General features: G+C 35.9%; 1 protein-coding gene across 1 annotated transcript in view; it reads right to left on the bottom strand.

Moving 5' to 3' along the window:
• The window catches only part of smc1al (structural maintenance of chromosomes 1A, like), an 83,059-nt gene extending 58,061 nt beyond the window's left edge, over positions 1 to 24,998 (bottom strand). The window contains exons 1-6 of the mRNA XM_048209446.1: positions 24,618 to 24,998; positions 23,157 to 23,345; positions 18,717 to 18,829; positions 15,911 to 16,114; positions 15,496 to 15,734; positions 1,667 to 1,925 (exon numbers count right to left, since the gene is read on the bottom strand). Coding sequence (XP_048065403.1) covers positions 1,667 to 1,925; positions 15,496 to 15,734; positions 15,911 to 16,114; positions 18,717 to 18,829; positions 23,157 to 23,345; positions 24,618 to 24,726 — 1,113 coding nt within the window. The 5' untranslated portion in view covers positions 24,727 to 24,998. The remainder of the gene's footprint in view (positions 1 to 1,666; positions 1,926 to 15,495; positions 15,735 to 15,910; positions 16,115 to 18,716; positions 18,830 to 23,156; positions 23,346 to 24,617) is intronic.
• Between the last annotated feature and the right edge of the window lie 1,670 nt (positions 24,999 to 26,668).

Genomic DNA, 26,668 nt, shown 5'->3' with positions numbered 1-26,668 from the left:
TGTTTTACCCTAGTAAAAGTATACTTTTACCATGCAAAACTAGATGACTTTTTACTATGCAACTAGACCTCTGCAAATAGATGAGCCCTCTGCACAGATCCCTATGGTCCGTAATTAACTTGTCATGCCAGGACCAGCTGGGACCTAAACAAACTTTTTAAACAAGGATGTTCATCGAGCTTAACATTAAAAATGGCAAGACCATAAAGAGAAATCATAAAATTTATTATCCATCTTCTTAGGACACAAATAAATCAATTTCATGACTTTTTTTTTTTTACCACTGTGGGGGTATAAATTCATTGAAAAAAGAATGCTTGTTTGGCAATGCGTATTACAACATTTTAGCCAAACTGTTAAAACATTTATTTTATTCTCTCAAACTTAAAAGGTGCAATATGAAATGTTCTTGCATCAAGCTACGCCTTTGTTTTGAATAGACTTCTAGCGACCTCTAGAGGACAAATTATTACATATTGTACCTTTAAATTAAACATTCTTTGTAAAATTCTGCTGAACAATAAGTATAATGCCTTTAATGAAAATATTAGCCTACTGTATCATATTTATTATCTAAATTTCTATAAATTATCAATGACCAAAACTTTGCTGAAAAACTTGTACACAATCTACTTCATGCCTTCTGTCCTCCCATTGATAGTTCAAACATTTTTTTTTTAAATCAAGTCTTTTTTGATCAAAAATCTTTAATGATTTTTATAAAGTAAATGTAAGATAAACATTTACTGGACTGAAGCAAATTGAGTTTACTTGACCATTCATACACCATTTTTAATGTTAAAAATTAAAAGGTCTTTTTACATTTTTTCATGTTAATGTAAATATGACAACAGGCTTTTGGGGAACATTTATTTGTCCATCTCTCTATCATTGATTTGCAATGAATTGCATATATGAGCCATAACAACCTGAAGTATAAATATGATACTTGAAAGAAAAAAGAACAAAAAAAGGCATATTTTGCATGTGTTTTTTTGAGTATCATTTCACACACACACACACACACACACACACACACACACACACACACACACACACACACCTGCACTACTGTGGGACCCGACACAACAGAGTGCGGTGCGGGACAAGATTTGATGAGTAAGTGCGGGTGGCAAGACACTCATGTGTGCAGGTAGCCTTTCCCTGCCTGCTGCTGATTGCTTTTAGAGGGAAAAGCTGCCCATAACTGCTGATCTAGGATCAGTATTCTTCTATCTGTGTTTGCGCTCTAGGGAACATCAAAGGTTTCTTTTTACAGCATGTTTTTGCAGCGTTGAGCAATGTAGCCAATCCCAAACATATCTGTTGATTTCTTGAACACAATGGCCAATCAGAGGTGTCGGTTAAAACGCCAGAGATTTTGTTCAGTGCTGAGTTCTGCATTATAATAAAGTGTAGACATTATGAGAGATTCATTGTGAAATCAGGTTCATTGATTATAACGGAGCTATAGATTAACTTTATTCAGTAGCCTATACTTGCATTTCTGTTAAAATTAACAGTGGTTTGCAAATGTACTTGATTTTAATAATTTATCTGGAGCGTTTAAGCTGGAATGTGTAGGTGGGAATAGGAGAAGGCAACATAAAAAAGGAAAAATCCATCCCATGCAGACCTCTAGTCTAGAAGTCTTTTTCAGATGTACCTGATTCTCTTCCAGCTGTAGATCTTGTCCCTGACTTTGAGCCTCCTCCTCCATCCTCTCCTCAAACTCCTGTCTGGCCATCTCCACTGCCCCCTGCTCACGGTCCAGCTCATCCATGTCTGCCTTGCGTTTTTTGTAGCATTTCTGGGCATTCTGCAGCGATTTACGAGCAGCCTCCAGTTTCTTGATCTTGTGAGCAGTATTCTCCTTGGCTTTAATATACAGAGGCCTTTTCTGATTGAGCTCTGCATCCTTCTCCCTGTCAACATGTCAAACAAAATTAATTTACATTTTACAATTAGCTGCACACTATCACATGTGGATCATTTAGAGATCTCTAGACTACTTTCCATCTCCTCAACAAAATAAATAACATTGTTCTAGTGTTTTGTAGAGATTTTAAATCCAAAAATCTTGTGCCTTTAACACCCCAAACCGGTGCTAACCCTGCTCCGAAGCAGAGTTTCATAACCCCGGGTAAAAAGTAGGGATGTGTCGATCCGTTACTGCCATTTTTGCCGGATTGGTCATCGGTCAGTAGTGATCAAAACTGCATCATGTTCGGTTACAAAAGTCAACACGATGAAACTCTCCAAGATGATTCAATGTTCCTATTACTATACTTGATCTGTATATAAATTTCTATGGCTTTGCTTAAAAGGACTTTATATTGCTGGAGTTTTTTGCCGTTTTTAAAATCATGCTCCTTTCTACCAGAGTAGAGAGCACTATGACTTGTTCTTCCAGGGTTTCTACAGGTTTCATCAAATCTAATTTAATCTTTTTATTGCCAATTTTTAAATTTATTAATGCCATATATATATATATATATATATGCCGCTAAATGTCGATAGATGATGACATACAGCAATTAGAATATTCACCATGTCGTTGTATTCGCATTCTGCCTAGTGTCAGCCCTTTACATTTGTTTGCTTCTCTGCTGCTACCCTTTTGCTCACATAATATATTTTAATACAGTCAAATTCCCAATAAAATTGTTTCATCTATATATTTTTTCTGTTTTTGTTGTCACACAATATGAAATGGTGACTGAAACGCGGCCCATTAAGATTACACAGGGCTCAACATTAAGCCTCGTCATGTGGACACGAGTAAACCGGTCATTCACTTGTACGAGTGAAACAATAGTATTTTTTTTTGTGGTAGAAATATAAATTTGTTCTTGATCCTTTGATCCTTTCAGAATATTGCAGCTTTGACATATGTAAATCTGCATATTTTTGATTGATTACAACTGCATTAAATAATGTTATGAGATTATTTAAAATATTTTTTGAAAATACAAATATGAAATGTTGGAGGGGAAATTATATTTTAATTTGGCGTCAAGTAACCGTCTTATTGAGTGGGTCATTGATTCATTTATTCAAACGATTCATTCCAATGGCTGATTCATTCAAAAATGAGGCAGCTGTTTATGGATGGGTCATTTAATCTTTGAATCAACCGATTCGTTCAAAATGCTGAATCATTCAGTAATGAAAACAAGGCAGAGTGTTGCGCTTTGGTTCTGTTGTGATCTTTGTTTGAAACTATTGTCGCTGATAAAATAGAACAAAAACAGTCAATGTTCCTTCTAAAATGTAAGTGGCTTAATATAAACAATTTGTTAACTGAACTGTTGTATGAAATCAGTGTCACGTTTTTAATCGTGATGGTAGCCTATTTAGGAAAACAGCATTCTTGGTCGTGTGATTTTGCTTACCAATATCAAGTTATAAAAACTCCACATTTTGAATTTTTACCGCAGTATGTTTAACCAAGTTTCTTTTTGTGTGTGCTTCACTCATGTTTCCATTTCTCCTCAAGATGCTGTGCGAGTCTCAACAGCGCAAACTTTTTATCATCAGTACATTATACAGCCTATTATCATCCACTATCGATCGCCACTAACACTAAATGTAATAACATCAGCCATTCTCTCGTTTTGGTGATTCCCAAGTTTTTTGGTATTGACGTATTAATCAGGTCCTTGTCTGGTCGGGAAAGTAAAGTTAGAGCCCTGACATGTTAAACCAGTACTAAAATCCTGGGGCCGCATTCACAAAACATCTTACCACTAAGAGTTCTCCTAAATAACAGTAAAAGTTCTTAGCTAAGAGTTTTCTCTTAAAACCTATTCACAGAGCTGCTGAGACAAACTTTTACTAAGGAATAGACAGAAGTCTTAAGCTAAGAGTAAGGGCGGGGTTGACCTCGTTGCTATGGAGTATACACACAGTGATTGGCTGATGGGGGAGGAGTCAGCAATTTAATCATAGAAATATTGTAGAATGAGGTGTCATGTTTCCATATTAAAATAAAGGTTTTAAAATACAAATGTTGCCCTATTCAAATAAATATTTTTTAATAAAAATGTTGCCATAGTCAAAATAAAATGTTGCCATATTGTTGCCATAAAGGTTTTAAAATAGGCTAAGTGTCACTAATTAAACTAGTATATACAGTTAATTGTCCACCTCTTGGATGTCTGCATCTCAAGATATTGTAGAATTCAAGTGACAAATTATGTTTTATAAACAAAGTTTGGGAGAAACACATTCGAACAGTTTTTCTAATCAGCTCGAGAGGAGGAATATATACACAGATGAAAGCCGACTCACCTAGTTACTTCGACAGTTTTCTGTTAATTGTCCCCCCACTCTTCACTCTCGGCTGGGGATACAGAGATAACTTTGGGTTTGGGCTAAATTTCAAGCTCGGAGCCCTCAATCCCCTTAGACAGCACACCAAATACACTTATTATATATTTTTTTTTTTACTCTATTCAATCATTTGTAAGTGTGAACTCATGAAAACCATTGTCACAGGTAACAAGACAATATTTATTTGTTAAAGTTTTTTTTTTTGCATCTTATCGTAGATTCAAATCTATAAATAAAAATGCAGAGTTCAGACTGCACGATTTTCAAAGTAGTCGGGTCACTGTTTCTTTCACACTGTATGACTAAATTGGTCAGCATTCAGTCGCTGCTGTGTTCAAACTGCACGATGGATCGTCGACAGAAGGTTTCACACTGCATGACTTTACAATGAACGAGCACCGATTTGCCTGTGATTTCGGGCATTTGTCGGCAATTTCTCAAAACCGGCGAGCTAAAATCGGGGCTTCACAGATTTAGGAGCTACTTTTAGCACTAAAATGCTTTGTGAAATACTCTTAGAGCAAAAATTTCAGACTCCTAAAATTAGGACTGACACGCCCATTATTTTTAAGAGTTTCTCCTAAATCGGCAAGTTAGAAGCTACTTTTAGCCTTAAAGGTGCCCTAGATTCAAAAATTGAATTTACCTCGGCATAGTTAAATAACAAGAGTTCAGTACATGGAAAAGACATACAGTGAGTCTCAAACTCCATTGTTTCCTCCTTACATAAATCTCATTTGTTTAAAAGACCTCCGAAGAACAGGCGAATCTCAACATAACACCGACTGTTACGTAACAGTCGGGGTGTACGCCCCCAATATTTGCATATGCCAGCCCATGATCGAGGCATTACACAAGGGCAGCCAGTATTAACGTCTGGATGTGCAGAGCTGAATCAACAGACTAGGTAAGCAAGCAAGGACAACAGTGAAAAATGGCAGATGGAGCAATAATAACTGACATGATCCATGATCCATATTTTTAGTGATATTTGTAAATTGTCTTTCTAAATGTTTCGTTAGCATGTTGCTAATGTACTGTTAAATGTGGTTAAAGTTACCATCGTTTCTTACTGTATTCACGGAGACAAGAGCCGTCGCTATTTTCATTTTTAAACACTTGCAGTCTGTATAATGCATAAACAACTTCATTCTTTATAAATCTCTCCAACAGTGTAGCATTAGCCGTTAGCCATGGAGCATAGCCTCAAACTCATTCAGAATCAATGTAAACATCAAAATAAACACTGTATTTATGCGATTAGACATGCTGCATGAGGAACACTTTGTAAAGATCCATTTTGAGGGTTATATTAGCTGTTTGAACTTTTTTTATGTTGTTTAAGGCAAGCGCGAGGTCTTGGGGCGTGGAGCACGAGAATTAAAGGGCCACACACCCTGAATCGGCTCATTTCTAATTATGCACCAAAATAGGCAGTTAAAAAAAAAAATGAATTAAAAAAAAATCTATGGGGTATTTTTGAGCTGAAACTTCACAGACACATTCAGGTGACACCTTAGACTTATATTACATCTTTTAAAAAAAAGTTCTAGGGCACCTTTAAGATGTTTTGTGAATACGGCCCCTGATTTATAATTGAGGCGTTGTCTGACAAAATCACCATACACATAAGATAAAGACATTTGCTGTGATTTTGACTATATGTACATGTAAAATGATCACTCAAGTTAGAAGCAATAGTATCTATTTTATTTGTTCTCTGACAGAGCGCACATCCTCAACGCTGAACGGCCTCTCTGGGCCATCCTTTCCTGTGCCTGTGGCAGGAAAGCAATCTCGCGCTCGTGCGGTAGTACCAGGGGGTCTCGGAAGCTAGAACAGGTTAACAAGTCGCTATATTCGTCACAACGCGCTTTCTTAAAAAAAAACTCGAAAAAGGGGCCTGAAAAGTCACTAAGTTGGCAACACTGATGCAGCCTTATGTCTACAGGTCCCAGCCCGCTGCTGTCCAAACCAGCGTTACGACAATTTTGCACCGGCCGGAGGCAATTACCAAACTGGTTCCGTGTGCGTATCACACCAATATACATATTTTGCGACAGCAAATCAAAGTTATTTATTATTTAGGCTTTATTCAAAATAAACTGGTAGTATTATTTTTCTTCAAAACTATCTAAAAAATTTTTATGCCTGTAGAAATAAAATTTAATGCTTTTTAATGCCATTTAAGGCCTTAATTTCCGCAAAATCCATTTAATGACTTTTAATGCTTTTTAATGACCCGCGGATACCCTGTCTTCATGCGCACAGTAACTGAAATTTAAAAATGTTAAAAGAAAAGGCTCAAGGTATAGGTATAACCAGGGCTGGAAATGGCTGAGATCCCACTGGGGGGACTCTATATCAGAAGGTGTTTTTTTTGTTTGTTTTTTTTGTTACACTTTCAATGACTTTTCAGATGTATTTAAATATAAAATATTATATAATTTTATAATATGCTAACATTAAACAGACCTATTTCATGTTTCCTCCAAACAATATTTTCTTATTATCAAGCAGGCACATGAAAGGTCAATGAACAACATTTATGAATTGTATGTGGCACAAATATATTCATTCAACAGAATATTTGCTTGGAGAAAATTACCCGTTTGATTTTTGCCAAATTAAAGATACATTGTCTAGGAATTTACAAATGTTGTGCATACTGAATTGAACAAGTCACAAACATTTTAAATACATGGTTAAAGAAAACTGAATGTTTTGGATGGCTACCTCTCAGTTTAGCATACTTTGAAAATCAACAATTACACATTTAAAGGAGAATCCAGTTTTAATGCAAAAGGAAGCTGATGTGATTCTGAATAGATAACTAAAAAACAAAAAACAAAAAACATGTAATTTACTAGAGATTCTGACAATGTTAGTTGCTGCAGTCTATTTACAAAAAACATTAATTATACTGAATGAATTAAATTAATTGATTCAATGACTCAATTATAAAGATGTCACTTGTTTCATAGATGAATCAACGTTTTTGAACAATTCTTTGTAATGAACGATTCAATGACAAATACATTTTTAACAATCAACAATTGTCGCCACCTATTGGTGTAACGATGTAATTGATGCAATCTTTATTTGAAGTATCAAGTTACTTTCAAAGGGTGATTTACTCCATTTTGTTCACTTCTGTTTGGGATGGGGGACTGTTTGTCTTCCTCAGTTGCGAGGAGTTTGGGTTTGCTCCCTCGTGAGGTTTATTTATTTGTTTGTTGCTTTAGTTTTGCAAAATGGTCCACACATTTAAAGTTGGTTGATAACATAACTGCAATAAAGTAACGGTCTATAGTTAACAAATTACTTGTTTAGTGCCATAGGAAGTCATGTCAACTATCTGTACTTAAAATGCTCTTATACTGAACATGTTAATTCTTGTAATACAGCCAGGTTTTTCCTAGTGGGCATATCTGTCATATTAGTAGAACACATTTTACACATGAGGAAAACTAATGTTTAGTCAATAATTTAAGAAGATCCACGATTCTAGCTTGTACTTGGCCTTATGAAAAAGTAGTTCTTGTAATTGTTTTACCATAGCATTTGTTACAATAAGGATATACTTACAGCTAGACCATTGATGGCTCCTCACTGCATGCTCAGGGCAAAGTTAACTTTCTCTCTTTTTTAAATATATTCCCCTTTTTATAAATTCTTCAACAAGTTAGATAAAATGTACCACAATAAATACAATAGAATATGATAAATTCTAGGAAAGGTGGTCATGAGAAGTTTAAAAAGCTTGCAGGATCATCATCATGTCTTCCCCTCTTTTCATTAGTCTTTTTAGTGGCTGTCTTTAGATCATGTTTGACTTTCTCCAAAGCGTTTTACTACATTCTCAATAGAATTCAAATGGGTTGCACATTTTATCGTAGGAACGGCTCGCTCAAATCTTATCACACTTTTGGAGCGTGCTGGTGAACGCGCCTGTGGTGATTCACGCACGGTGCGCCACTCATGCTTATAAAAGCTCTGAATGCGTGATTTATACAATTAAAGAATAGCGTGACTATGTTTCAGTGTTGTGGTTAGAGTACCGGCAACATGTGCCAGTATGCAAGACAAAGCGTGGGTACGCTACAGATTAAAGAAGTGTTGGTGTGTAACGGCCCACTTTGAGCACTGAATAAGATTGCATGTGTGTTTGAATCCAGATTGTGATCTTTTTATGATTAATCATGCAGTTTTATTGCACAATGTTTTTGCGCTGAATCGGTTTAGTTTTCGTAGGCTATTGAGTGAATAAATACAGAAATCCCTTCATCGAACCAATTTGAACTGGAACATCGTCCCCCCTCGAAATTGACTCCCTGGACGCCGTCCCCCCGCGTTAACCCCCATTTCCACCCCTGGGTATAACACACTATGCATCAAGTAAGGAATAATTGACGACGGCCGTTGAATTCTTAGAAAATAATGCACACCCGAGATGGTAATGCATATGTGAATTAGCCTACCTGATCTGTGCGCCCCTAATGACAGCAGTGTCTCTACTAATAGCAAAACTACGTTTATCTCAAGAACTGCATAATTATTACCTCGCTGGTGAGTCATGTATCTTAAGTTGCTAAACTATTTTGCTGATTAATTTGTCAGAGCAGCGCTGACCAAACGTTTCTGTGCGAGTTTGTGTCTGTACTATACAGTAACGTTACGTGTGTGCGTTTGAAAGACAGAGAGAGAGCGTGCAAGGGAGTATGCGCTTACAGGACACAATAAAACGCATTTTGTGGCAAAAACCATGACAATAATTTATCGTTTTCATTCTATTATTTTCTATATTTATTTGCTTTGTCGGTGTCGTTGTCGTTGTGGGTTTTGTGGTTGTAGGCTGTAAGGACCTATTGAAATAACTGAAAACCAGGGTTCCCACTCTAAAGGCCTTTGCACACTGAGTCCGAAATTTTTGCATGCGTTTTTTCGTATTCGCAATCCTAAAAATTCGTCATGCACAGAGACCTTGCACACTGAGTCCGATGCATATTAATGAATGCGTTGCGAAACAAATTGCAAAACAAATCGCAAAACAATACAAAATTAAGTCTTCAAGCAGTGAGCACGATTAGTTGTCTCCTCTCTTCTTAAAAAGAGAAAAAGAAAGAGGAAATATTGGGTCCATTCAATCCCGAGATTGCATAGAGAGAAAGGAGAATTCACCTCATCAAGGAGCTGCGGGATTAGCTGAGCGTTTCAAAGATTACTTCAGGATGTCAGTGGCTCTGTTTGATGCTTTGCTACTGGCACAATCTTGACTTTATATTCGGTCTCTTTGTATTCCTCACGTTGTTTGTCATTCAAGTGCTGCTGTTTTGTGCTGTAGACGACGTGGATCAACTTGTCAGATGGCATTCTGGATTTCTGAGTTCACGTACGGTGGCTCTGAATTGTCAAATCGTCTCTTAAAATGCGTGCCACAGATGCAAAAAACGCAGAAAATCAAACCTGATCCGAATATTTTTTTGACAGACGAAAGTTTCGGAGGCAGTGTGCAAACGCGATTGACATAACGTAAGGTCGAATTTATTTTTTAACGTGCGAAAGTTTCGCATGCAAATTTCGGACTCAGTGTGCAATGACCTTAAGCCAAATGTCAAATTCCCTGACATTTCCTTGACTTTCACTGACTAAAAAGTTGAATTTCCATGACCTATAATGACTTTTCATAAATGTACACTAGAAAAACAAACATGTATATCTTGAGACGAGACAAAACAATGGCACTGACATATTTTAATATGTCAGTATAACTTGCTTTCAGTTAAAATAGCTGAAACATGCACTTTAGTCTAGGTCTAGCTTAAGCCTTGTCTGTGAAACTGGGGGTATTTCTACAGAAATTAATTTAGAGTTTTTATGCTTTCAGAGGTTAAACGCACTAGATGATTTTCTGTTTCTCATCATGTTCATCATTCAGTCTTTTGATTTCTTCACAGTTTTTGCAGACCGTCTTAGACTGTTTGACACTAGGCTATTTCTGTAAAATGGTTATGATTATTTAAGTCTGAAATAATAAATAATTATTAAAAAATTAAGTCCTGGAAAACCCATAATATTTTTCCTTCAGAAGTAATGTTGGTAGTTTATCCAGTGTGCATATATTAATTTATTCATATTTATTCATTCTACCATGGTGAATAAATGAAGGTAACGGCTAAGCACGACCAATTTGAAAATACAGGATTTTTGAAAAACATGATTGTTAATTTTTTTATAGCTAGGTGGCGCCCACGGGCGGATTTTCTAATCTTTAAAATTATACCTATTTTGTGTTATTCCCATCAGTGGTTGCTTAGTAATTTGATTATAAATTTTTTTTGCGGAGAGGTGTGTCCCGCCGACGGGACACTTCAGGCTTAAAGGGTTAGTTCACCCAAAAATGAAAATTATGTCATTAATGATTCACTGTCATGCCATTCCAAACCCATAAGACCTCCGTTCATCTTCGGAACACAGTTTAAGATATTTTAGATTTAGTCCGAGAGCTTTCTGTCCCTCCATTGAAAGTGTTTGTATGGTAGACTGTCCATGTCCAGAAAGGTAATAAAAACATCATCAAAGTAGTCCATGTGACATCAGTGGGTTAGTTAGAAGTTTTTGAAGCATCTAAAATACATTTTGGTCCAAAAATAACAAAAACTACGACTTTATTCAGCATTGTCTTCTCTTCCGGGTCTGTGTATATCCACAGTGACGCTGCTTCTTCTTCTACGGCGGTTGGCATCCAGCTTATTGGTGCTCTTATCTGGGAGCAGAAGGGGGCGGTAATGCACCAATAAGCTGGATGCCAACCGCCGTAGAAGAAGAAGCAGCAGCATCACTGTGGATATACACAGACCTGGAAGAAAAGACAATGCTGAATAAAGTCGTATTTTTTGTTATTTTAAAAAATAAAATGTATTTTATAAAATGTATTTTAGATGCTTCAAAACTTCTAACTAACCCACTGATGTCACATGGACTACTTTGATGATGTTTTTATTACCTTTCTGGACATGGACAGTGCACCATACCTACACTTTCAATGGAGGGACAGAAAGCTGTTAGACTAAATCCAAAATATCTTAAACTGTGTTCCGAAGATGAATGGAGGTCTTACGGGTGTGGAACGACATGAGGGTGAGTCATTAATGACATCATTTTCATTTTTGGGTGAACTAACCCTTTAAGGGGTTAAGATGGCCATGATTTCAATCATCATGCAGTAACCAGCACATACCCTTCCCCTCCACCAAACAATTTCTCAGATTTACACAATTTCACCCTTACTCACCCTCAAGTGGTTCCAAATCTGTATGAGTTTCTTTCTTCTGTTGAACAGAAAAGATGATATTTTAAAGAATGTGGGTAACCAGACAGTTGATGGCACCCATTGACTACGGAAGTCAATAGGTTCCATCAACTGTTTCCAACATTCTTTAAAATATCTTTGTGTTCAACAGAACACATAAACTCATACAGGTTTAGAACAACATGAGGGTGAGTAAATAATGACAGTTTTCGTTTTTACGTGAACTATCCCTTTAATTTCCTGTGTTTTAGACACTGGTTGCAGTATGTACAGATTGTTGCAACAGTACATTTCACAAGGAGAATTCACAGTGCATTTTTAGTTGCAGTATAATTAAATACAGGGATGTGCACGAATAGTCGAATATTCAAATATTGCGCTGTCCTGCAGAGTTTAGCTCAACCCTGGAGAGAAAAAAAAAAAAAAAAAAAAAAAATCATCTCACCTGCCTATAGCCTTAGTAATCCTGAGGAGCTTGATTAGCTTGTTCAGGTATGTTTGATTAAAGGTGCCAAAGAACATGTTTTCAAAAGATGTAATATAAGTCTTAGGTGTCCTCTGAATGTGTCTGAAGTTTCAGCTCAAAATACCCCATAGTTTTTTTTTTTTTTTAACTGCCCATTTAGGGGCATCATTATAAATGCGCCGATTCAGGCTACGCGGCCCCTTTAATTCTCATGCTCCACGCCCCAAGAGCTCGCGCTTGCCTTAAACAACATAAAGTTCACACAGCTAATATAACCCTCAAAATGGATCTTTACAAAGTGTTCGTCATGCAACATGTCTAATCTAATGTATTTGGATGTTTACATTTGATTCTGAATGAGTTTGAGGCTGTGCTCCATGGCTGAAGCTAACATTACACACTGTTAGAGAGATTTATAAAGAATAAAGTTGTTTATGAACTATACAGACTGAAAGTGTTTAATAATGAAAATAACGACAGCTCTTGACTCCGTGAATACAGTAATAAATGATGGTAACTTTAACCACATTTAACAGTACATTAGCAACATGCTAACGAAACATTTAGAAAGACAATTTACAAACATCACTAAAAATATCATGATATCATGGATCATGTCAGTTATTATTGCTCCATCTGCCATTTTTCACTATTGTCCTTGCTTGCTTACCTAGTCTGATGATTCAGCTGTGCACAGATCCAGACGTTCTGCCCTTGTGTAATGCATTGAACATGAGCTGGCATATGCAAATATTGGGGTCATCATATTAATGATCCCGACTGTTACGTAACAATCAGTGTTATGTTGAGATTCACCTGTTCCTCGGAGGTCGTTTTAGCAAATGAGATTTATATAAGGAGGAGGAAACAATGGAGTTTGAGACTCACTGTATGTCATTTCCATGTACTGAACACTTGTTATTCAACTATGCCGAGGTAAATTCAGTTTTTGAATCTAGGGCACCTTTAAGGTTGGAGCTAAACTCTGCAGGACAACGGCTCTCTAGGACCAAACTTGCCTACCCCTGACTTAGCAGATAATAAAATGATCTCGAGACATATGCTTCCTTTAAGTTTCGTTGAGGGAGAAAGGTAAACTAATAGAAAACACAAAGCACTGTAAGAAACTAAGCTCCGTTCTCCTTGTGTCCCTGCAACATCTGTGTAAGCAGAACGCATTTTCTCTGCAGCCGGCCTTACCTATTGTTATCAAACTATGGAGCCAACTCTCACCCGAGCATGTGGATATTATTGTTTTTCTCAACATGAACGTGTAAAAAAAAATATAAACACGATAACCATACACCGATATGTACATACTGTACAATAATTTTCTGTACAAAAATTTTTTTCCCCATTCCCTCTGCTTAAGCTTTAATGCTTTTGTTCTTTATATTTTTTGTTTACACATATTGTTTAATGTTTTCTGCTAAAAGAAAACCTAAATATACATAACGTAAGATTGTTGTGTATGTTGCCTAATCGCAAGCTTGTTCAGAAACGGTGACCAAAACTTGGTTTAAAAAAAAAAAAAAACTTCATTTAAACTTCATTTAAATAAACAAATATTGAATTTTTTTTTTTTTTTTTTTTTTATGAGCCCATATATTCAAATACAATATTTTTGAAAAATGCTCATCCCTTCAGCGTAATTATACCCTGTTACTGTAATTCTGAGATTCCAACACAAGTGTGCAGTTCTTCAGGTATATCCCGGTCTAATTCATAAATCGGGTTAAAAACACTCAACTTTAGGTTGTCCAATGAAATTTAAGCTTGTTGTGCTACATCAGAATTGGATGGTGTACAGTGGGTACGGAAAGTATTCAGACCCCCTTAAATTTTTCACTCTTTGTTATATTGCAGCCATTTGCTAAAATGTTCTTTTTTTTTTCCCTCAATGTACACACAGCACCCCATATTGACAGAAAAACACAGAATTGTTGACATTTTTGCATATTTATTAAAAAAGAAAAACTGAAATATCACATGATCCCAAGTATTCAGACCCTTTGCTGAGACACTCACATATTTAACTCAGGTGCTGTCCATTTCTTCTGATCATCCTTGAGATGGTTCTACACCTTCATTTGAGTCCAGCTGTGTTTTATTATACTGATTGGACTTGATTAGGAAAGCCACACACCTGTCTATATAAGACCTTACAGCTCACAGTGCATGTCAGAGCAAATGAGAATCATGAGGTCAAAGGAACTGCCTGAAGAGCTCAGAGACAGAATTGTGGCAAGGCACAGATCTGGCCAAGGTTACAAAAAAAATTCTGCTGCACTTAAGGTTCCTAAGAGCACAGTGGCCTCCATTATCCTTAAATGGAAGATGTTTGGGATGACCAGAACCCTTCCTAGAGCTGGCCGTCTGGCCAAACTGAGCTATCGGGGGAGAAGAGCCTTGGTGAGAGAGGTAAAGAAGAACCCAAAAATCACTGTGGCTGAGCTCCAGAGATGCAGTCGGATGACTCTGGTCTGATGAGACCAAGATTAATTCTAAGCGGTATGTGTGGAGAAAACCAGGCACTGCTCATCACCTGTCCAATACAGTCCCAACAGTGAAGCATGGTGGTGGCAGCATCATGCTGTGGGGGTGTTTTTCAGCTGCAGGGACAGGACGACTGGTTGCAATCGAGGGTAAGATGAATGCGGCCAAGTACAGGGATATCCTGGACGAAAACCTTCTCCAGAGTGCTCAGGACCTCAGACTGGGCCGAAGGTTTACCTTCCAACAAGACAATGACCCTAAGCACACAGCTAAAATAATGAAGGAGTGGCTTCACAACAACTCCGTGACTGTTCTTGAATGGCCCAGCCAGAGCCCTGACTTAAACCCAATTGAGCATCTCTGGAGAGACCTAAAAATGGCTGTCCACCAACGTTTACCATCCAACCTGACAGAACTGGAGAGGATCTACAAGGAGGAATGGCAGAGGATCCCCAAATCCAGGTGTGAAAAACTTGTTGCATCTTTCCCAAAAAGACTCATGGCTGTATTAGATCAAAAGGGTGCTTCTACTAAATACTGAGCAAAGGGTCTGAATACTTAGGATCATGTGATATTTCAGTTTTTCTTTTTTAATAAATCTGCAAAAATGTCAACAATTCTGTGTTTTTCTGTCAATATGGGGTGCTGTGTGTACATTAATGAGGAAAAAAATGAACTTAAATGATTTTAGCAAATGGCTGCAATATAACAAAGAGTGAAAAATTTAAGGGGGTCTGAATACTTTCCGTACCCACTGTACATACATGGCAAACAAACGTCAATTATGAATAATTACATTTTTAAAATATATAGATTTTCATTTGAAACAAGTTTTATTGCTGAAAAAAAATGTTTTAAAATGTGAGTGTTAGGGCCTCAGACTCACTTGATCTCTTTCTCAATCATCTGTTGGTCTCTCATCATTCTGCCCAGCTCCTTCTTCTTGTCTTTCAGCTCCTCCTCCACACGGTCCATGCGTTTCCTGTCCTTATCAATTTCTTTGTTGCGGTGGGTCAGCTCTCGGTTCAGCTTCTCAATCTCAGATTCGTTGTGGTAGAGTTTAAAGAGCTGTAACTGTACATGAGCGCGCACCACCTCATCCTTCAGCCGCTGGTAACGCTCCGCCTGCACACAACACATGAAGAACATAGCTCAGATTATAAACTTATAGTTGCATGTCTGCCTTTAGGATCTCTAATGCTCAAATAAATGTATTTCTTTATTTCCAAATTTATCCCTGAGAGAAAAAAAAAAAAAATTTTAAAAAAAAATTTACTAGCATGACTACATTAGGAGCCCACCTCTTCTTTCTCCTGCTTGGCTTCTTTTCGCTCAGCAGCGATGTTTTTCTTCCGATGGTAGTTAAACTGTGTGTCCTCCTCAGCCTTCACCATTTCTTTCTTGAGTCTGTCGTACTCTTGAGCAAGCTCTCCAGAGCGAGAAATCTCTTCAAAGAGAGCAGTCCTCTCTTTGGGGTTCTTCATTGCAATTGACTCGACCGCACCCTGAGGAAAAAAAAACAAAACAAACAAAAAAAAAACCATAGTAGGGCTGGGCGATAAAACGATAATGATAATTATCACGATATGATTTTCCTTGATAAAATGGTATCAAGAGTTTGATAAATGTTTAATAATGTTTATGTGCTAAAAGCAGGGGGAAAAAAAATATTTGAACAGCACCACATGGACCATTTGTCCACTTGGATCAAAATTCAAATGGCAACGCAGTGCGAGCTAACTAGAGCAAATGCATTTACTCGCTGATCGGCCTTGGTCATGCGAGCACTAAACAGTGTTGTGAGATCCAGTGAGAAGCACCTGATTTCAGCAAAGAACACAAATGTCTCAGTGATTTAAACTAAGCCAGATGAACCCATGCTGACAAAGTCAGAAGGCTTTATAAATCTACAAATCGCCATCATTTAACACTATGTAGTAACACATGTAGTAACACTTATTGCACCGTGGTATTGTGGCAGAAATGTGGGATATAATTGAACATTTTACCTCGATTACGATTAATGAACGTTTTTTTTTTTTTTTTGCCCTCATAGTTTACTGACAATGTTTGTACTGTAAATATGATTGACTATTAAAGGTGGGATTTTTTTCCTATTGAAAGAGCGATCTGACATCATAGCTCACTATCAGCAGTTATTTTATCTATGTTCGTAAGATTTCTTACAGATTTCTGCTCATTGAAAATCAGATAAAGATAAATTAGCACAGTACCAGTACGAGTGATTGCATGTGTGAATTGGTCATGCCGTCTCTCTATTAAGTGTGAAGCTGTGGGTTGTAAATAGTTCCTTCAAAAGTAGAAAAATATATGCTATAATAAGTTGAGTTTCTAAGCTACTTTAGTGACAAATCACAGGACAGCGCTGACAACTAGTTTCTGCGTTCCTCTCTGTGCGCGCGATCTTCATGTTTTGCGCAGCTACTGTTTGTATGAGTGTTCGTGCCACAGCGCAGCTGCACGAGCACGGTAGCTCGATATAATAATACACATCCGATCGTCTAATCGATTGAATGTCCAAACCATAAAACAAATACAACTGACAAAGTTTAGTGAAGACGCAAGGCTCACCGCTCGCGCGCCATCACTATGCGTTGAACCGGTGTTCACCTCCGTGTTTTGCTTTCATGCCACTGACTGGACGGGGCAGAGTCATGTGGCTACATACGCGGTAGTATGTTTTTAAGGGGGATGTTTTTCAATTGCTGAGTGATTTAAAAAGATCTGCAGTGATCCTCACATACTGACTTTTTAGATTGAAAACTGAACTTTATTAAAACTATTTGCATTGATTTAGTGTGTTGGTTAAATTTGGTTCATTTGTGCTTTTTTATTCCTTTGTGCAGTGGCTCAGGAGATGAGTCTTTGAGTCTGTAAAAAAAAAAAAAAGTCAACAAACTTAAAAAAACAAAACAAAAGATTTTTAGAGGTAATGTAATCTTGTTAGAACAGATTTTATAAAATTGGTATCGAAAAAGGTATCGTTCAGGAATCGGTACCGAAGTCAATGTATCAGTATCAGTATCGTTGATCTGCGACCATGGTGTGCTGTAGTCCGTTTATAGCCTACTGTTAGCTTTTTATATCTGACAACTTCATTTAGGCTTCAAAATGTATAAATATTGTGTTAACTTGTAAAGATTATCTTGATAGACAAAACATGTAAGTGTCATAACCCTTTGTTAAACACAGAGCTTATTTTTTGCGATTTTCCAAAAGTCTATGGGAAAAATGCATAGGCTTTCAATCGAGGGAACCTGTGCGCCGCTAACTTCCGGGATGGCCTACAAAAACACGTCATCTCTGATGTAGCATCACCAATCAGGGCTGCATTCCCCAGAAGCATCGTGAGCTAAGTTGATCGTAGAGATCATTGGTGCCAATGGTTCTATGATACACTAGGCTTACGATGCTTTTGAGAAACACAGCCCAGAACTGGCCATAAAATGTATCATTCATATAAACCATAAACTAACGGTCACTCTCTTATTTGTTAAACAATCCAGAATCCACAAAATACACACTAGTTTATTACAGAGAAAACGAATTAATAAAAATATGTAATCATAAGCTATGACAAAGAAAATATTAAACAGTGTATAATTCAGTAGCAAAAGTAACTTTTGAAAAAATCTTTGTTACAGATTAATTTTATAAAATCTAAATCTTAAATCTAATGTTAATAAAAGAAATTACAATTTGTATTCTTATAAAACACATTAATGTTTTCATATACATTAATGTATGTTTCATATTTATGTATGAATGTAAAGAATTAACTATACACAACTGTTTCCCACAGGGTTTTTTGAGACTGTGGTGGGTGGACATGAGTCCATCTAGGGGGGTCCGGGGGCATTCCCCCCCCCCCGGAGGAAAATGTTGTACATTTTAAATTTAAATGCATAAATCTGGTGCATTCTGAGAACAAATGGTTCTATGATACACTAGGCTTATGATGCTTTTGTGAAAAGCAGCCCAGAACTGCTTGCCAAACAAACATATTCAGTTTGGTGCACTGAAATTACATATTTACATACTTTACATACTAAAATTGAACAATTATAAAGAAGCTGCTCTAATAACCTGAAAGACAAGGAAGTTTCTGGCCTTGATGAGAATTCCCAGTTTCTCCAGTTCATCACTGTATTCAGACAGACCCACCACTTTATTATTGATGCGGTACTCTGATGAGGAACCTACACAAGACAAAAACAGTTTAGATATGAATGCAGTAAAAATAAATGAGTAATAAAAGCATTCCACTCTGTTCTACAGCTGCACATTTAATAATAAAAAAAAAAAAAAAAAAAAAAAAAAAAAAACTTACTGCAGTTTCAAATTACCTACAAGTATGTTACTGAAGCAGCCAAACAGCCAAACTAATTTCCCCATTTTAAAAATATAGCCCTACAAGTAGTTGTCAAGATATCAGTAATTGAATAATATGACAACTTAAAATTCATTGTTTTATAAATTAATTTTAAAAAACTAAAATCTCAAATGACAAGCATTTTCCTGCCCTGCTTTTTCACATTATCAATCATATTAACAATTGCTAACCTTTCACAATTCTGAACAGGTTGGATAGGACGAAAATTTTATTTCACGATATGAGTAATTTAATATTTTTACTTTAATAATATAGTTATTTTACTTTTATTTTATCTTTATTATTAAAAATAAGCAAATATGCAAATTACAAACAAGACAAATACAATATAAAAAAATATTCAAATGAAATAAACAATGCTTTAAATTTCTCAGGTAGGCAACAGTAGGTCTATTTAACAGTAGTATTCAAGTGAGAAATTAAATGTAAAAAGCAAAATGCTGCATAGGCTTCCCTCACTATAAATTAACTACACTGATTCTTAATAAATATATTAAAAGGTATTCAGTCAAGCAGTGGCTGATTTTCTAATTTTCTTTTGTTGTATGATTAACATTAAAGGTAGGCTAGCAATAGCAAGCTAGCAATGAAAGCATGAGATCCCACCCTCCCTTCAGAGTGACTCCAAAGCTATGCCTCCTCCAAAACACATGAACGCATAAACACAACACTACAATAATAATGAAAGTAAACAACTTACAGAGCTTACTTGTACCACCTGTCTAGGGCTGTCATGATTATGAAATTTAACAGGTGATTGTCTAAAAAAATAACTGTGGTTATGCCGATTAATTGCCAGTTTTATGGCTTTGACGATTACGATGATTGTTTAATTGCTTTGCCATGAATTTGTGTGCATCATTAAATAATTGTGACAAATTTAATACTTTGTTAGTCATCATTATGCAGTGTAAGATTACAGTTAACACCTTAAATATTAAAGTAAGAAACAATCACAACAAACTGGGCAATCACAGAAAAGGCCATAAAATGTATCATTCATATAAACCATAAACTAACGGTCACTCTCTTATTTGTTAAACAATCCAGAATCCACAAAATACACACTAGTTTATTACAGAGTAAACAAATTAATAAAAATATGTAATCATAAGCTATGACAAAGAAAATATTAAACGGTGTATAATTCAGTAGCAAAAGTAATTCTTGAAAAAATCTTTGTTACAGATTAATTTTATAAAATCTAAATCTAAATCTTAAGTCTAATGTTAATAAAAGAAATTACAATTTGTATTCTTATAAAACACATTAATGTTTTCATATACATTAATGTATGTTTCATATTTATATATGAATGTAAAGAATTATATATACACAACTGTTTCCCACAGGGTTTTTTGAGACTGTGGTGGGTGGACATGAGTCCATCTAGGGGGGTCTAGATGGACTCATCCCCCCCCCCGGAGGACAATGTTGTACATTTTAAATTTAAATGCATAAATGTGGTGCATTCTGAGAGCAAGTGACTAGATCAATGAAGAAATTTGTTCTCTTGTAAACAATTTTGTGCTCTAATAGTAATTTATTTATTGGTGATGGTAGGGCACATTAGTCACACAACATATAGTAGGCTAAATGATAGTTCATAAGTGGTCAAACATGTAGAGTATACATTTAAACCATTAAAAATATGTAGCAAAAGAGGTTACCTTTGTTGAATTAATTTATTTCTAGAATAATTAGTGGGGGCCTGTATCTATCTGTATTTGTGGAACTAATAGTCACTCTGATTTGTTAAACACAATCCAGAATGTACTAAACACACTACTTCATTATAGAGAAAAATAACAATTGAATAAAAATATATGATCATAAGCTGACCAAAAAAATAAATAAAATCTAGGTGACTATATAATTCAGCAGCAAAAAGTATGCTAGCCTAATTCTTGAAAAACACTTTGCACAGTAATTTCATAAAATCTAAATATGCAATAAAAAGTGTAAAATGACTATTTATATTCTTAAATGAAAAAACTATATTTTTGATTATATTTATAAATGAATGTAAATAATTATATGTATTTATAATCTAAGATTAAAAGACTTTTATTTTAAATGTATTGTGCAGCTTTTTAAAGGGATAGTTCACCCAAAAATGAAAATTTGATGTTTATCTGCTTACCCCCAGCACATCCAAGATGTAGGTGACTTTGTTTCTTCAGTAGAACACAAATGATGATTTTTAACTCCAACCGTTGCCGTCTGCCGGCAGTGATGTCTCTCATTGAAGTATATGCGCGAGACATCACTGCCGCTGTCAGAGCGCGATCAGACCTCACTAAGCGAATGCTGAACGCGGTTGGACATACTGGTGTACTAGAGTTAAAAAATTATATAAATACTGTTCGGTTTCTCGCACAAACCGATCGTTTCTTGTCTTAGGACATCAATGTGTCGTCATGATCCGCAGGGTTTAATTTGGACCTGTCTATGCAAGTTTTATTTACTCTTATAGTAGAAGTTCCCATCCACTAGCATTATTTGACTGACAGACGGCAACGGTTGGAGTTAAAAATCATCATTTGTGTTCTACTGAAGAAACAAAATCACCTACATCTTGGATGCGCTGGGGGTAAGCAGATAAACATCAAATTTTCATCTTTGGGTGAACTATCCCTTTAATGGGGCAACAAGATATGATAGATATGACGGAACAAATTAGGCTATTAATAATCTTTCAGTATGTAAAACGATGATAATATAAAACGTTTCAAAACAGCAGCACAATCCGCTTTATGTGCATCCCGGATAGAGAATGTGGTTAAAGCAATATTGAGTCACATCGTGCAATTGCGCTGGCACAAAGAGAATCCCTACGTATCTGCATCTAACAGTTTATTAATCATATGTTTCTTCTTACTTTTAAATTCCAGTTATTGTTCTTGTGACGCCAATTCATAGTCCTTGTGTTGTGCGATCTAACAGACAACCTGTAGCCAGTATGATGACATCGTTCAGAAACAGCAATAAACTGCAGCAAGATAAAGTAATTTTATGCAAATCCACAGCCCTTTATCTACACATCAAGTATTATAATTGGAATATATCATACTGGAGAGTTTTACCGTGCTGACTGTCGTTACCGAACGTGACACGCTGTTTGAGTGCTGAACAGAATGATTGACAGCTGCAGCGGATGGAAGATGAGTTTCCTTGAACTTAAATTTAACAATGTACATATTCTTCTGTCCCTCACATGAAGCTATGGAATGGCTTCAGATGAATATAGTGCACGAAAACTTAATTGGTGCTAGTCTGTTTCTTTTGCTCCGTTTTTGCCGTATAAAAGAGCACAATTATCAATTAGTTATTTAAATATCGTGACAGGCCTAATTTCCGTTTAATTTTGAGACTGTGGCGGGACAAATTAGATTTTGGTGGGCTGCCACAGTCTAATTAATGTATGGGAAACAGTGACACACATAGTATAAAATTAAAGGATGCTTATTTATGCTTATTATTATCATTTGATGAACAGATTTAATTTAGGCTTTTATTCGCATATAAACATTGATCAGTGAATATAAACAGAAGCTCAACCGAACCTACTTGATGCGCGAGAACAAACCTCTTCCGGAAGCTCAAACTTGCTGCATAACACGAGAATGAACCTAATTGGTAAAGGCTTCAGTTTACCAGAACTGATGTGCGAGTTGATGAATGTTTATATGTGAATAAAAGCCAATCAATCTGTTTATCATATAAAGCAATTGTGTTTCTTCAGAAAAAAAAAAAACACTCAATACATATGGATTAGTTTTACAATCTCTTTATGAACTTTTTCAAGAGTCAAAGTGTCAGTTGCTTAGACTGACAATGGAGGGACAGAAATCTGGCAGAATTCATCATAAAGATCTCCATTTGTGTTCTGTGTATGAACAAAAGCCTTACAGGCTTGGAACGACATGAGGATGAGTAATTAATGACAGAATTTTCATTTTTGGGTGAACTACACCTTTAAATTTAATAAAGATTAATAAATATTTTAGTTATAAAAGGAATTATTTTATTATTATTTACATTCAAATTCTGTACCTCAACTTTGTTCAGTTGTATTTGTTTGTGCGATTGCTAATTTGTTTATTTGTTCTTATTTAAAGTGTGTGAAGTACCTATGATGATTCTGGAGAATGAAAGCTCCTGTCCACTGTCCTGCTGGTACACCATGGTCACAAATGCTCGGTTAGCCGCAGGTTTACCCACTGGAGCTCCATGAATCAAATCCTTCAATGTTTTCACACGTAAGTTACTGGTCTTCTCTGCCAGAACAAAGCTGATAGCATCCATGAGATTGGATTTGCCTGATTATAAAAAGCTTTCATTAGATAAATATAAAAAAAGACAGAATAAATACAGCACAAAAACAAAAAAAAACTAGATCTGAATCACAACCTCTTCATTCGATTCTAATCTTGATTTGATATTTATCAATTTGGATATCAGGTACAGTACACATCAGTTTTTCTTAAGAAAAAAATCTCTCAAATAAAGTTGTAAACAGAGAACCCTGTCAGTACATCACTTACCAAAAAAGTCTCACCTTAATATAAATCGCAATGTGTCAAAATGGCATTGTTCAGAAAAAAAGAAAAAAAAACTGAATAAGTTGCATCAGTGTATAAGTCAAGTGAGAGAATAGAACAAATTACTTTGGGAACACAAGCTTCTATACAAATGCAACATTCTCATTTTTTGCTGTTGCACTGATTACATACACTGAATTATGAAAATGTTAAAAAATACAATTGAAAACTATGTTCTGGAATGTTTATTATATGTGCTTTGGTGTGCAAAGTAGTTTTGAATTATATGGATTCCTTGGTGTCATTTTGGAGTCGCAAAGAGTCCTTTTTGGAAAGTCTCAAACTTAACTTATCTCAGTAGGCTGTTGGCTCAACAGTGGAAAAGCAGCTAATGCAAAGAATTGATTTATTCTGTTCAATTTAGTAAATGAAATAGGGGTTGTAGCTCTTACTTTTGCTCTCAAAGTGGACACTGATGCATTTAACTTTAACATGTACAACATTTTCTTATGAGGGAGCATTTAACCGGTCCCCCCTAAAGGCTCTGAGGTTCACCTACCATAGTCTCACAAAATCCTGCATGAAACACTGATAATAATTGCAATAAAAAAAAAAACATAACAATAAAGTCATATTTAATGGCTCAAAAACAGTAAATATGGCTTATGATAAGTCAAGTTTTTTTTTAACCGTTCACTTTATTGGTACTGAAAGAGGTCCGAGTTATTTCTTGTACAGTACACCTAAATGTTAACACCCTTAAAAATGCCTTCATACCACATTTACAATGCATGCATACCACCTCTGAGCTGCATTAAAGTCTGTGTAAACACATCTGAATGCCACTACAGCCACTTCAGATGCAGCACTCTCTTACTATAAGGAACTATCGATTATTTTGAAGAATTTGACATAAACCATTCACGCACGTTTGCTTGACGCTTATTTGAATGTAAAATATTGAGTATAAATGAATGGGGTGATGTACATGTGTTAATATGTTTAAACGTGCGATTATACTTAAGTGTTATTATGAGCGAACACACTTACCTGATCCATTCGGCCCAATAATCGCTGTAAACTTGTGGAAAGGGCCGATTATCTGTCTGCCTTTGTAAGACTTAAAGTTTTCAATCTCTATTAACTTTAGGTAGCCCATGACGAATTACTTGTTCCGACGAGTTTGATAAATTAAAATGTGAAGCCGTTCAGAGCGCCGACTGTTAGCACGAAAAAAGAAAGCAGGCTAACATCAACTCAGAGCACATCAAATACATTCAACGACAGACAAATATATCTCTAAAATAACCTGCAATTTCAAAGCAGAACAAAACTAAAATTAAACTAATATATAATTGTTATATTCGTAATAACGTAACTAAAACAAGCGGCCATTGAATCCCGCTGCAGCGCGCGCGATAGCTGTTCCATAAACACACCACATATCGCGAGATGCCAAAACTCCAAACATGAACGATATCGCGAGAATTTAGTACTGCGCCTATGGTACTGCGTCAGACGCTGTGACCAACCGGTCTCTGCGGAACAAAAAGGGACGTTTCCCGATTTTGGGGTGTTGTCACACGGTAATAGGTGTTTTTCAACCTCTTTAACTGATTTGCTCAAATCGAGTGGGAGATTTTCGAAAAAACAACAAGAGATATATTAATGTAAGTTTATTGTTGTAAACTAACAGTTGTTTAACGTTTCTTTTGGGTGAATATGCTTGCTAGCCCGTTGTAAAAAGCTCCAAGCAATCTACTTACACTCACTTCTAGCGATAACTATTATTAACTAACATTCGCCATTCAATTTGATGAATCTGCTGGTCACTTGATTTGTTTTAGTTTTACCATAAGGGTTGTGGCTACATTGTCTGTGATCAATAAAATGATTATAAAGTTTAAAGTCTTCAGAGTCACCATTTCAGGTTAACACATTTTCTTTATTTTAATGCTTACACGAGGTCAGTAAATAGTCTCATTAATGCCTTAAGAAACTATTTGATTAATGATAATTCTAGCCATCCAGGTGAAAAAAATACTGTAGTAATTTATAGTAAATAATAGTGTGTTTGAACCATAGTAAAGTACTTGAATTAATTTGTTTTGGTAATTCGGCTAGTTGCTGTGGTAAACTATAGTAATACAAACAAATTACGTTACCCAATACTGTACTTAGTTTTCTTTAAACTACAGGGTATATTATACTACAATACACGCATTTTACTGTAGTAAAATTTATACTACAGCCTATGCTGTCTAGCATTCATTAACAAGTTGTAAATACTATAATATATACAATACTACAATTTACTATAGTATGGTTCAAAAACACTATTTATTATCAATTACTTTTTCACCTGGGCCATGTCCAACCTCAAATGACGCCGATTGGATAAGTTCAGACAAATTACGAAATGTGTAGCCTATGTAAAATACCATACTACAGTAGCCAAAATTACATCCCGTGTCATTATAATTCGTAGTTTATGCTAAATAAATAAATAAGCAATTTTAAAAAACAAAGTAATTAAAAAAAAAAAAAAACATTAGTAGCCTAATCTTAAAACTTGCATAAATCATATATTTCGCCTTCTCGAGCTATAAGCTAGGTCTTGTATAATAGTTCATACTCTTCAAAATATGTGAATATATTAATAGTAAAATTCCATATCTAGGCAGGCACCCGGAAGAAAACGCATAGTTTCCCTTTTACGGAAGTCAAGCATGCAGCAATATTTTATTTATTTATTTCTCATTATCTCGACATAAGTTGTTCCTCGTGATCAAAACATTAAAAAAGTAGTTGTGGTTATGAGAAAACAAGAAAAAAATAAAATAATAATGAATGGCCTTTCTGGCCTCCGTACTTTAAAAAAAACAAAAACGCCTATCCCGGCTTCCATACTGTTTTGGTTGGATCGTTAAAAACCATAGGCTTGTTTGAGATGCGCCTAGCCTCGCCTGAAGTTCAGCCGAGAGTAGGCGGCTGCAGTGAGGGGAGGAGTGAAAAAAGTGCAGGCAAGATGGACAATTCTCCGTTCTCATATACCCCCTTTCCACCAGCACGAACCGGGTGCTAGTTCAGGACTAGTGCTA

This window comes from Megalobrama amblycephala, linkage group LG12 (genome assembly GCF_018812025.1).
Source record: "Megalobrama amblycephala isolate DHTTF-2021 linkage group LG12, ASM1881202v1, whole genome shotgun sequence".
Lineage (NCBI taxonomy): Eukaryota > Metazoa > Chordata > Actinopteri > Cypriniformes > Xenocyprididae > Megalobrama > Megalobrama amblycephala.
The sequence above is the reverse complement of the archived record's forward strand: the minus strand, read 5'-3'. Positions and strand labels throughout refer to the sequence as shown.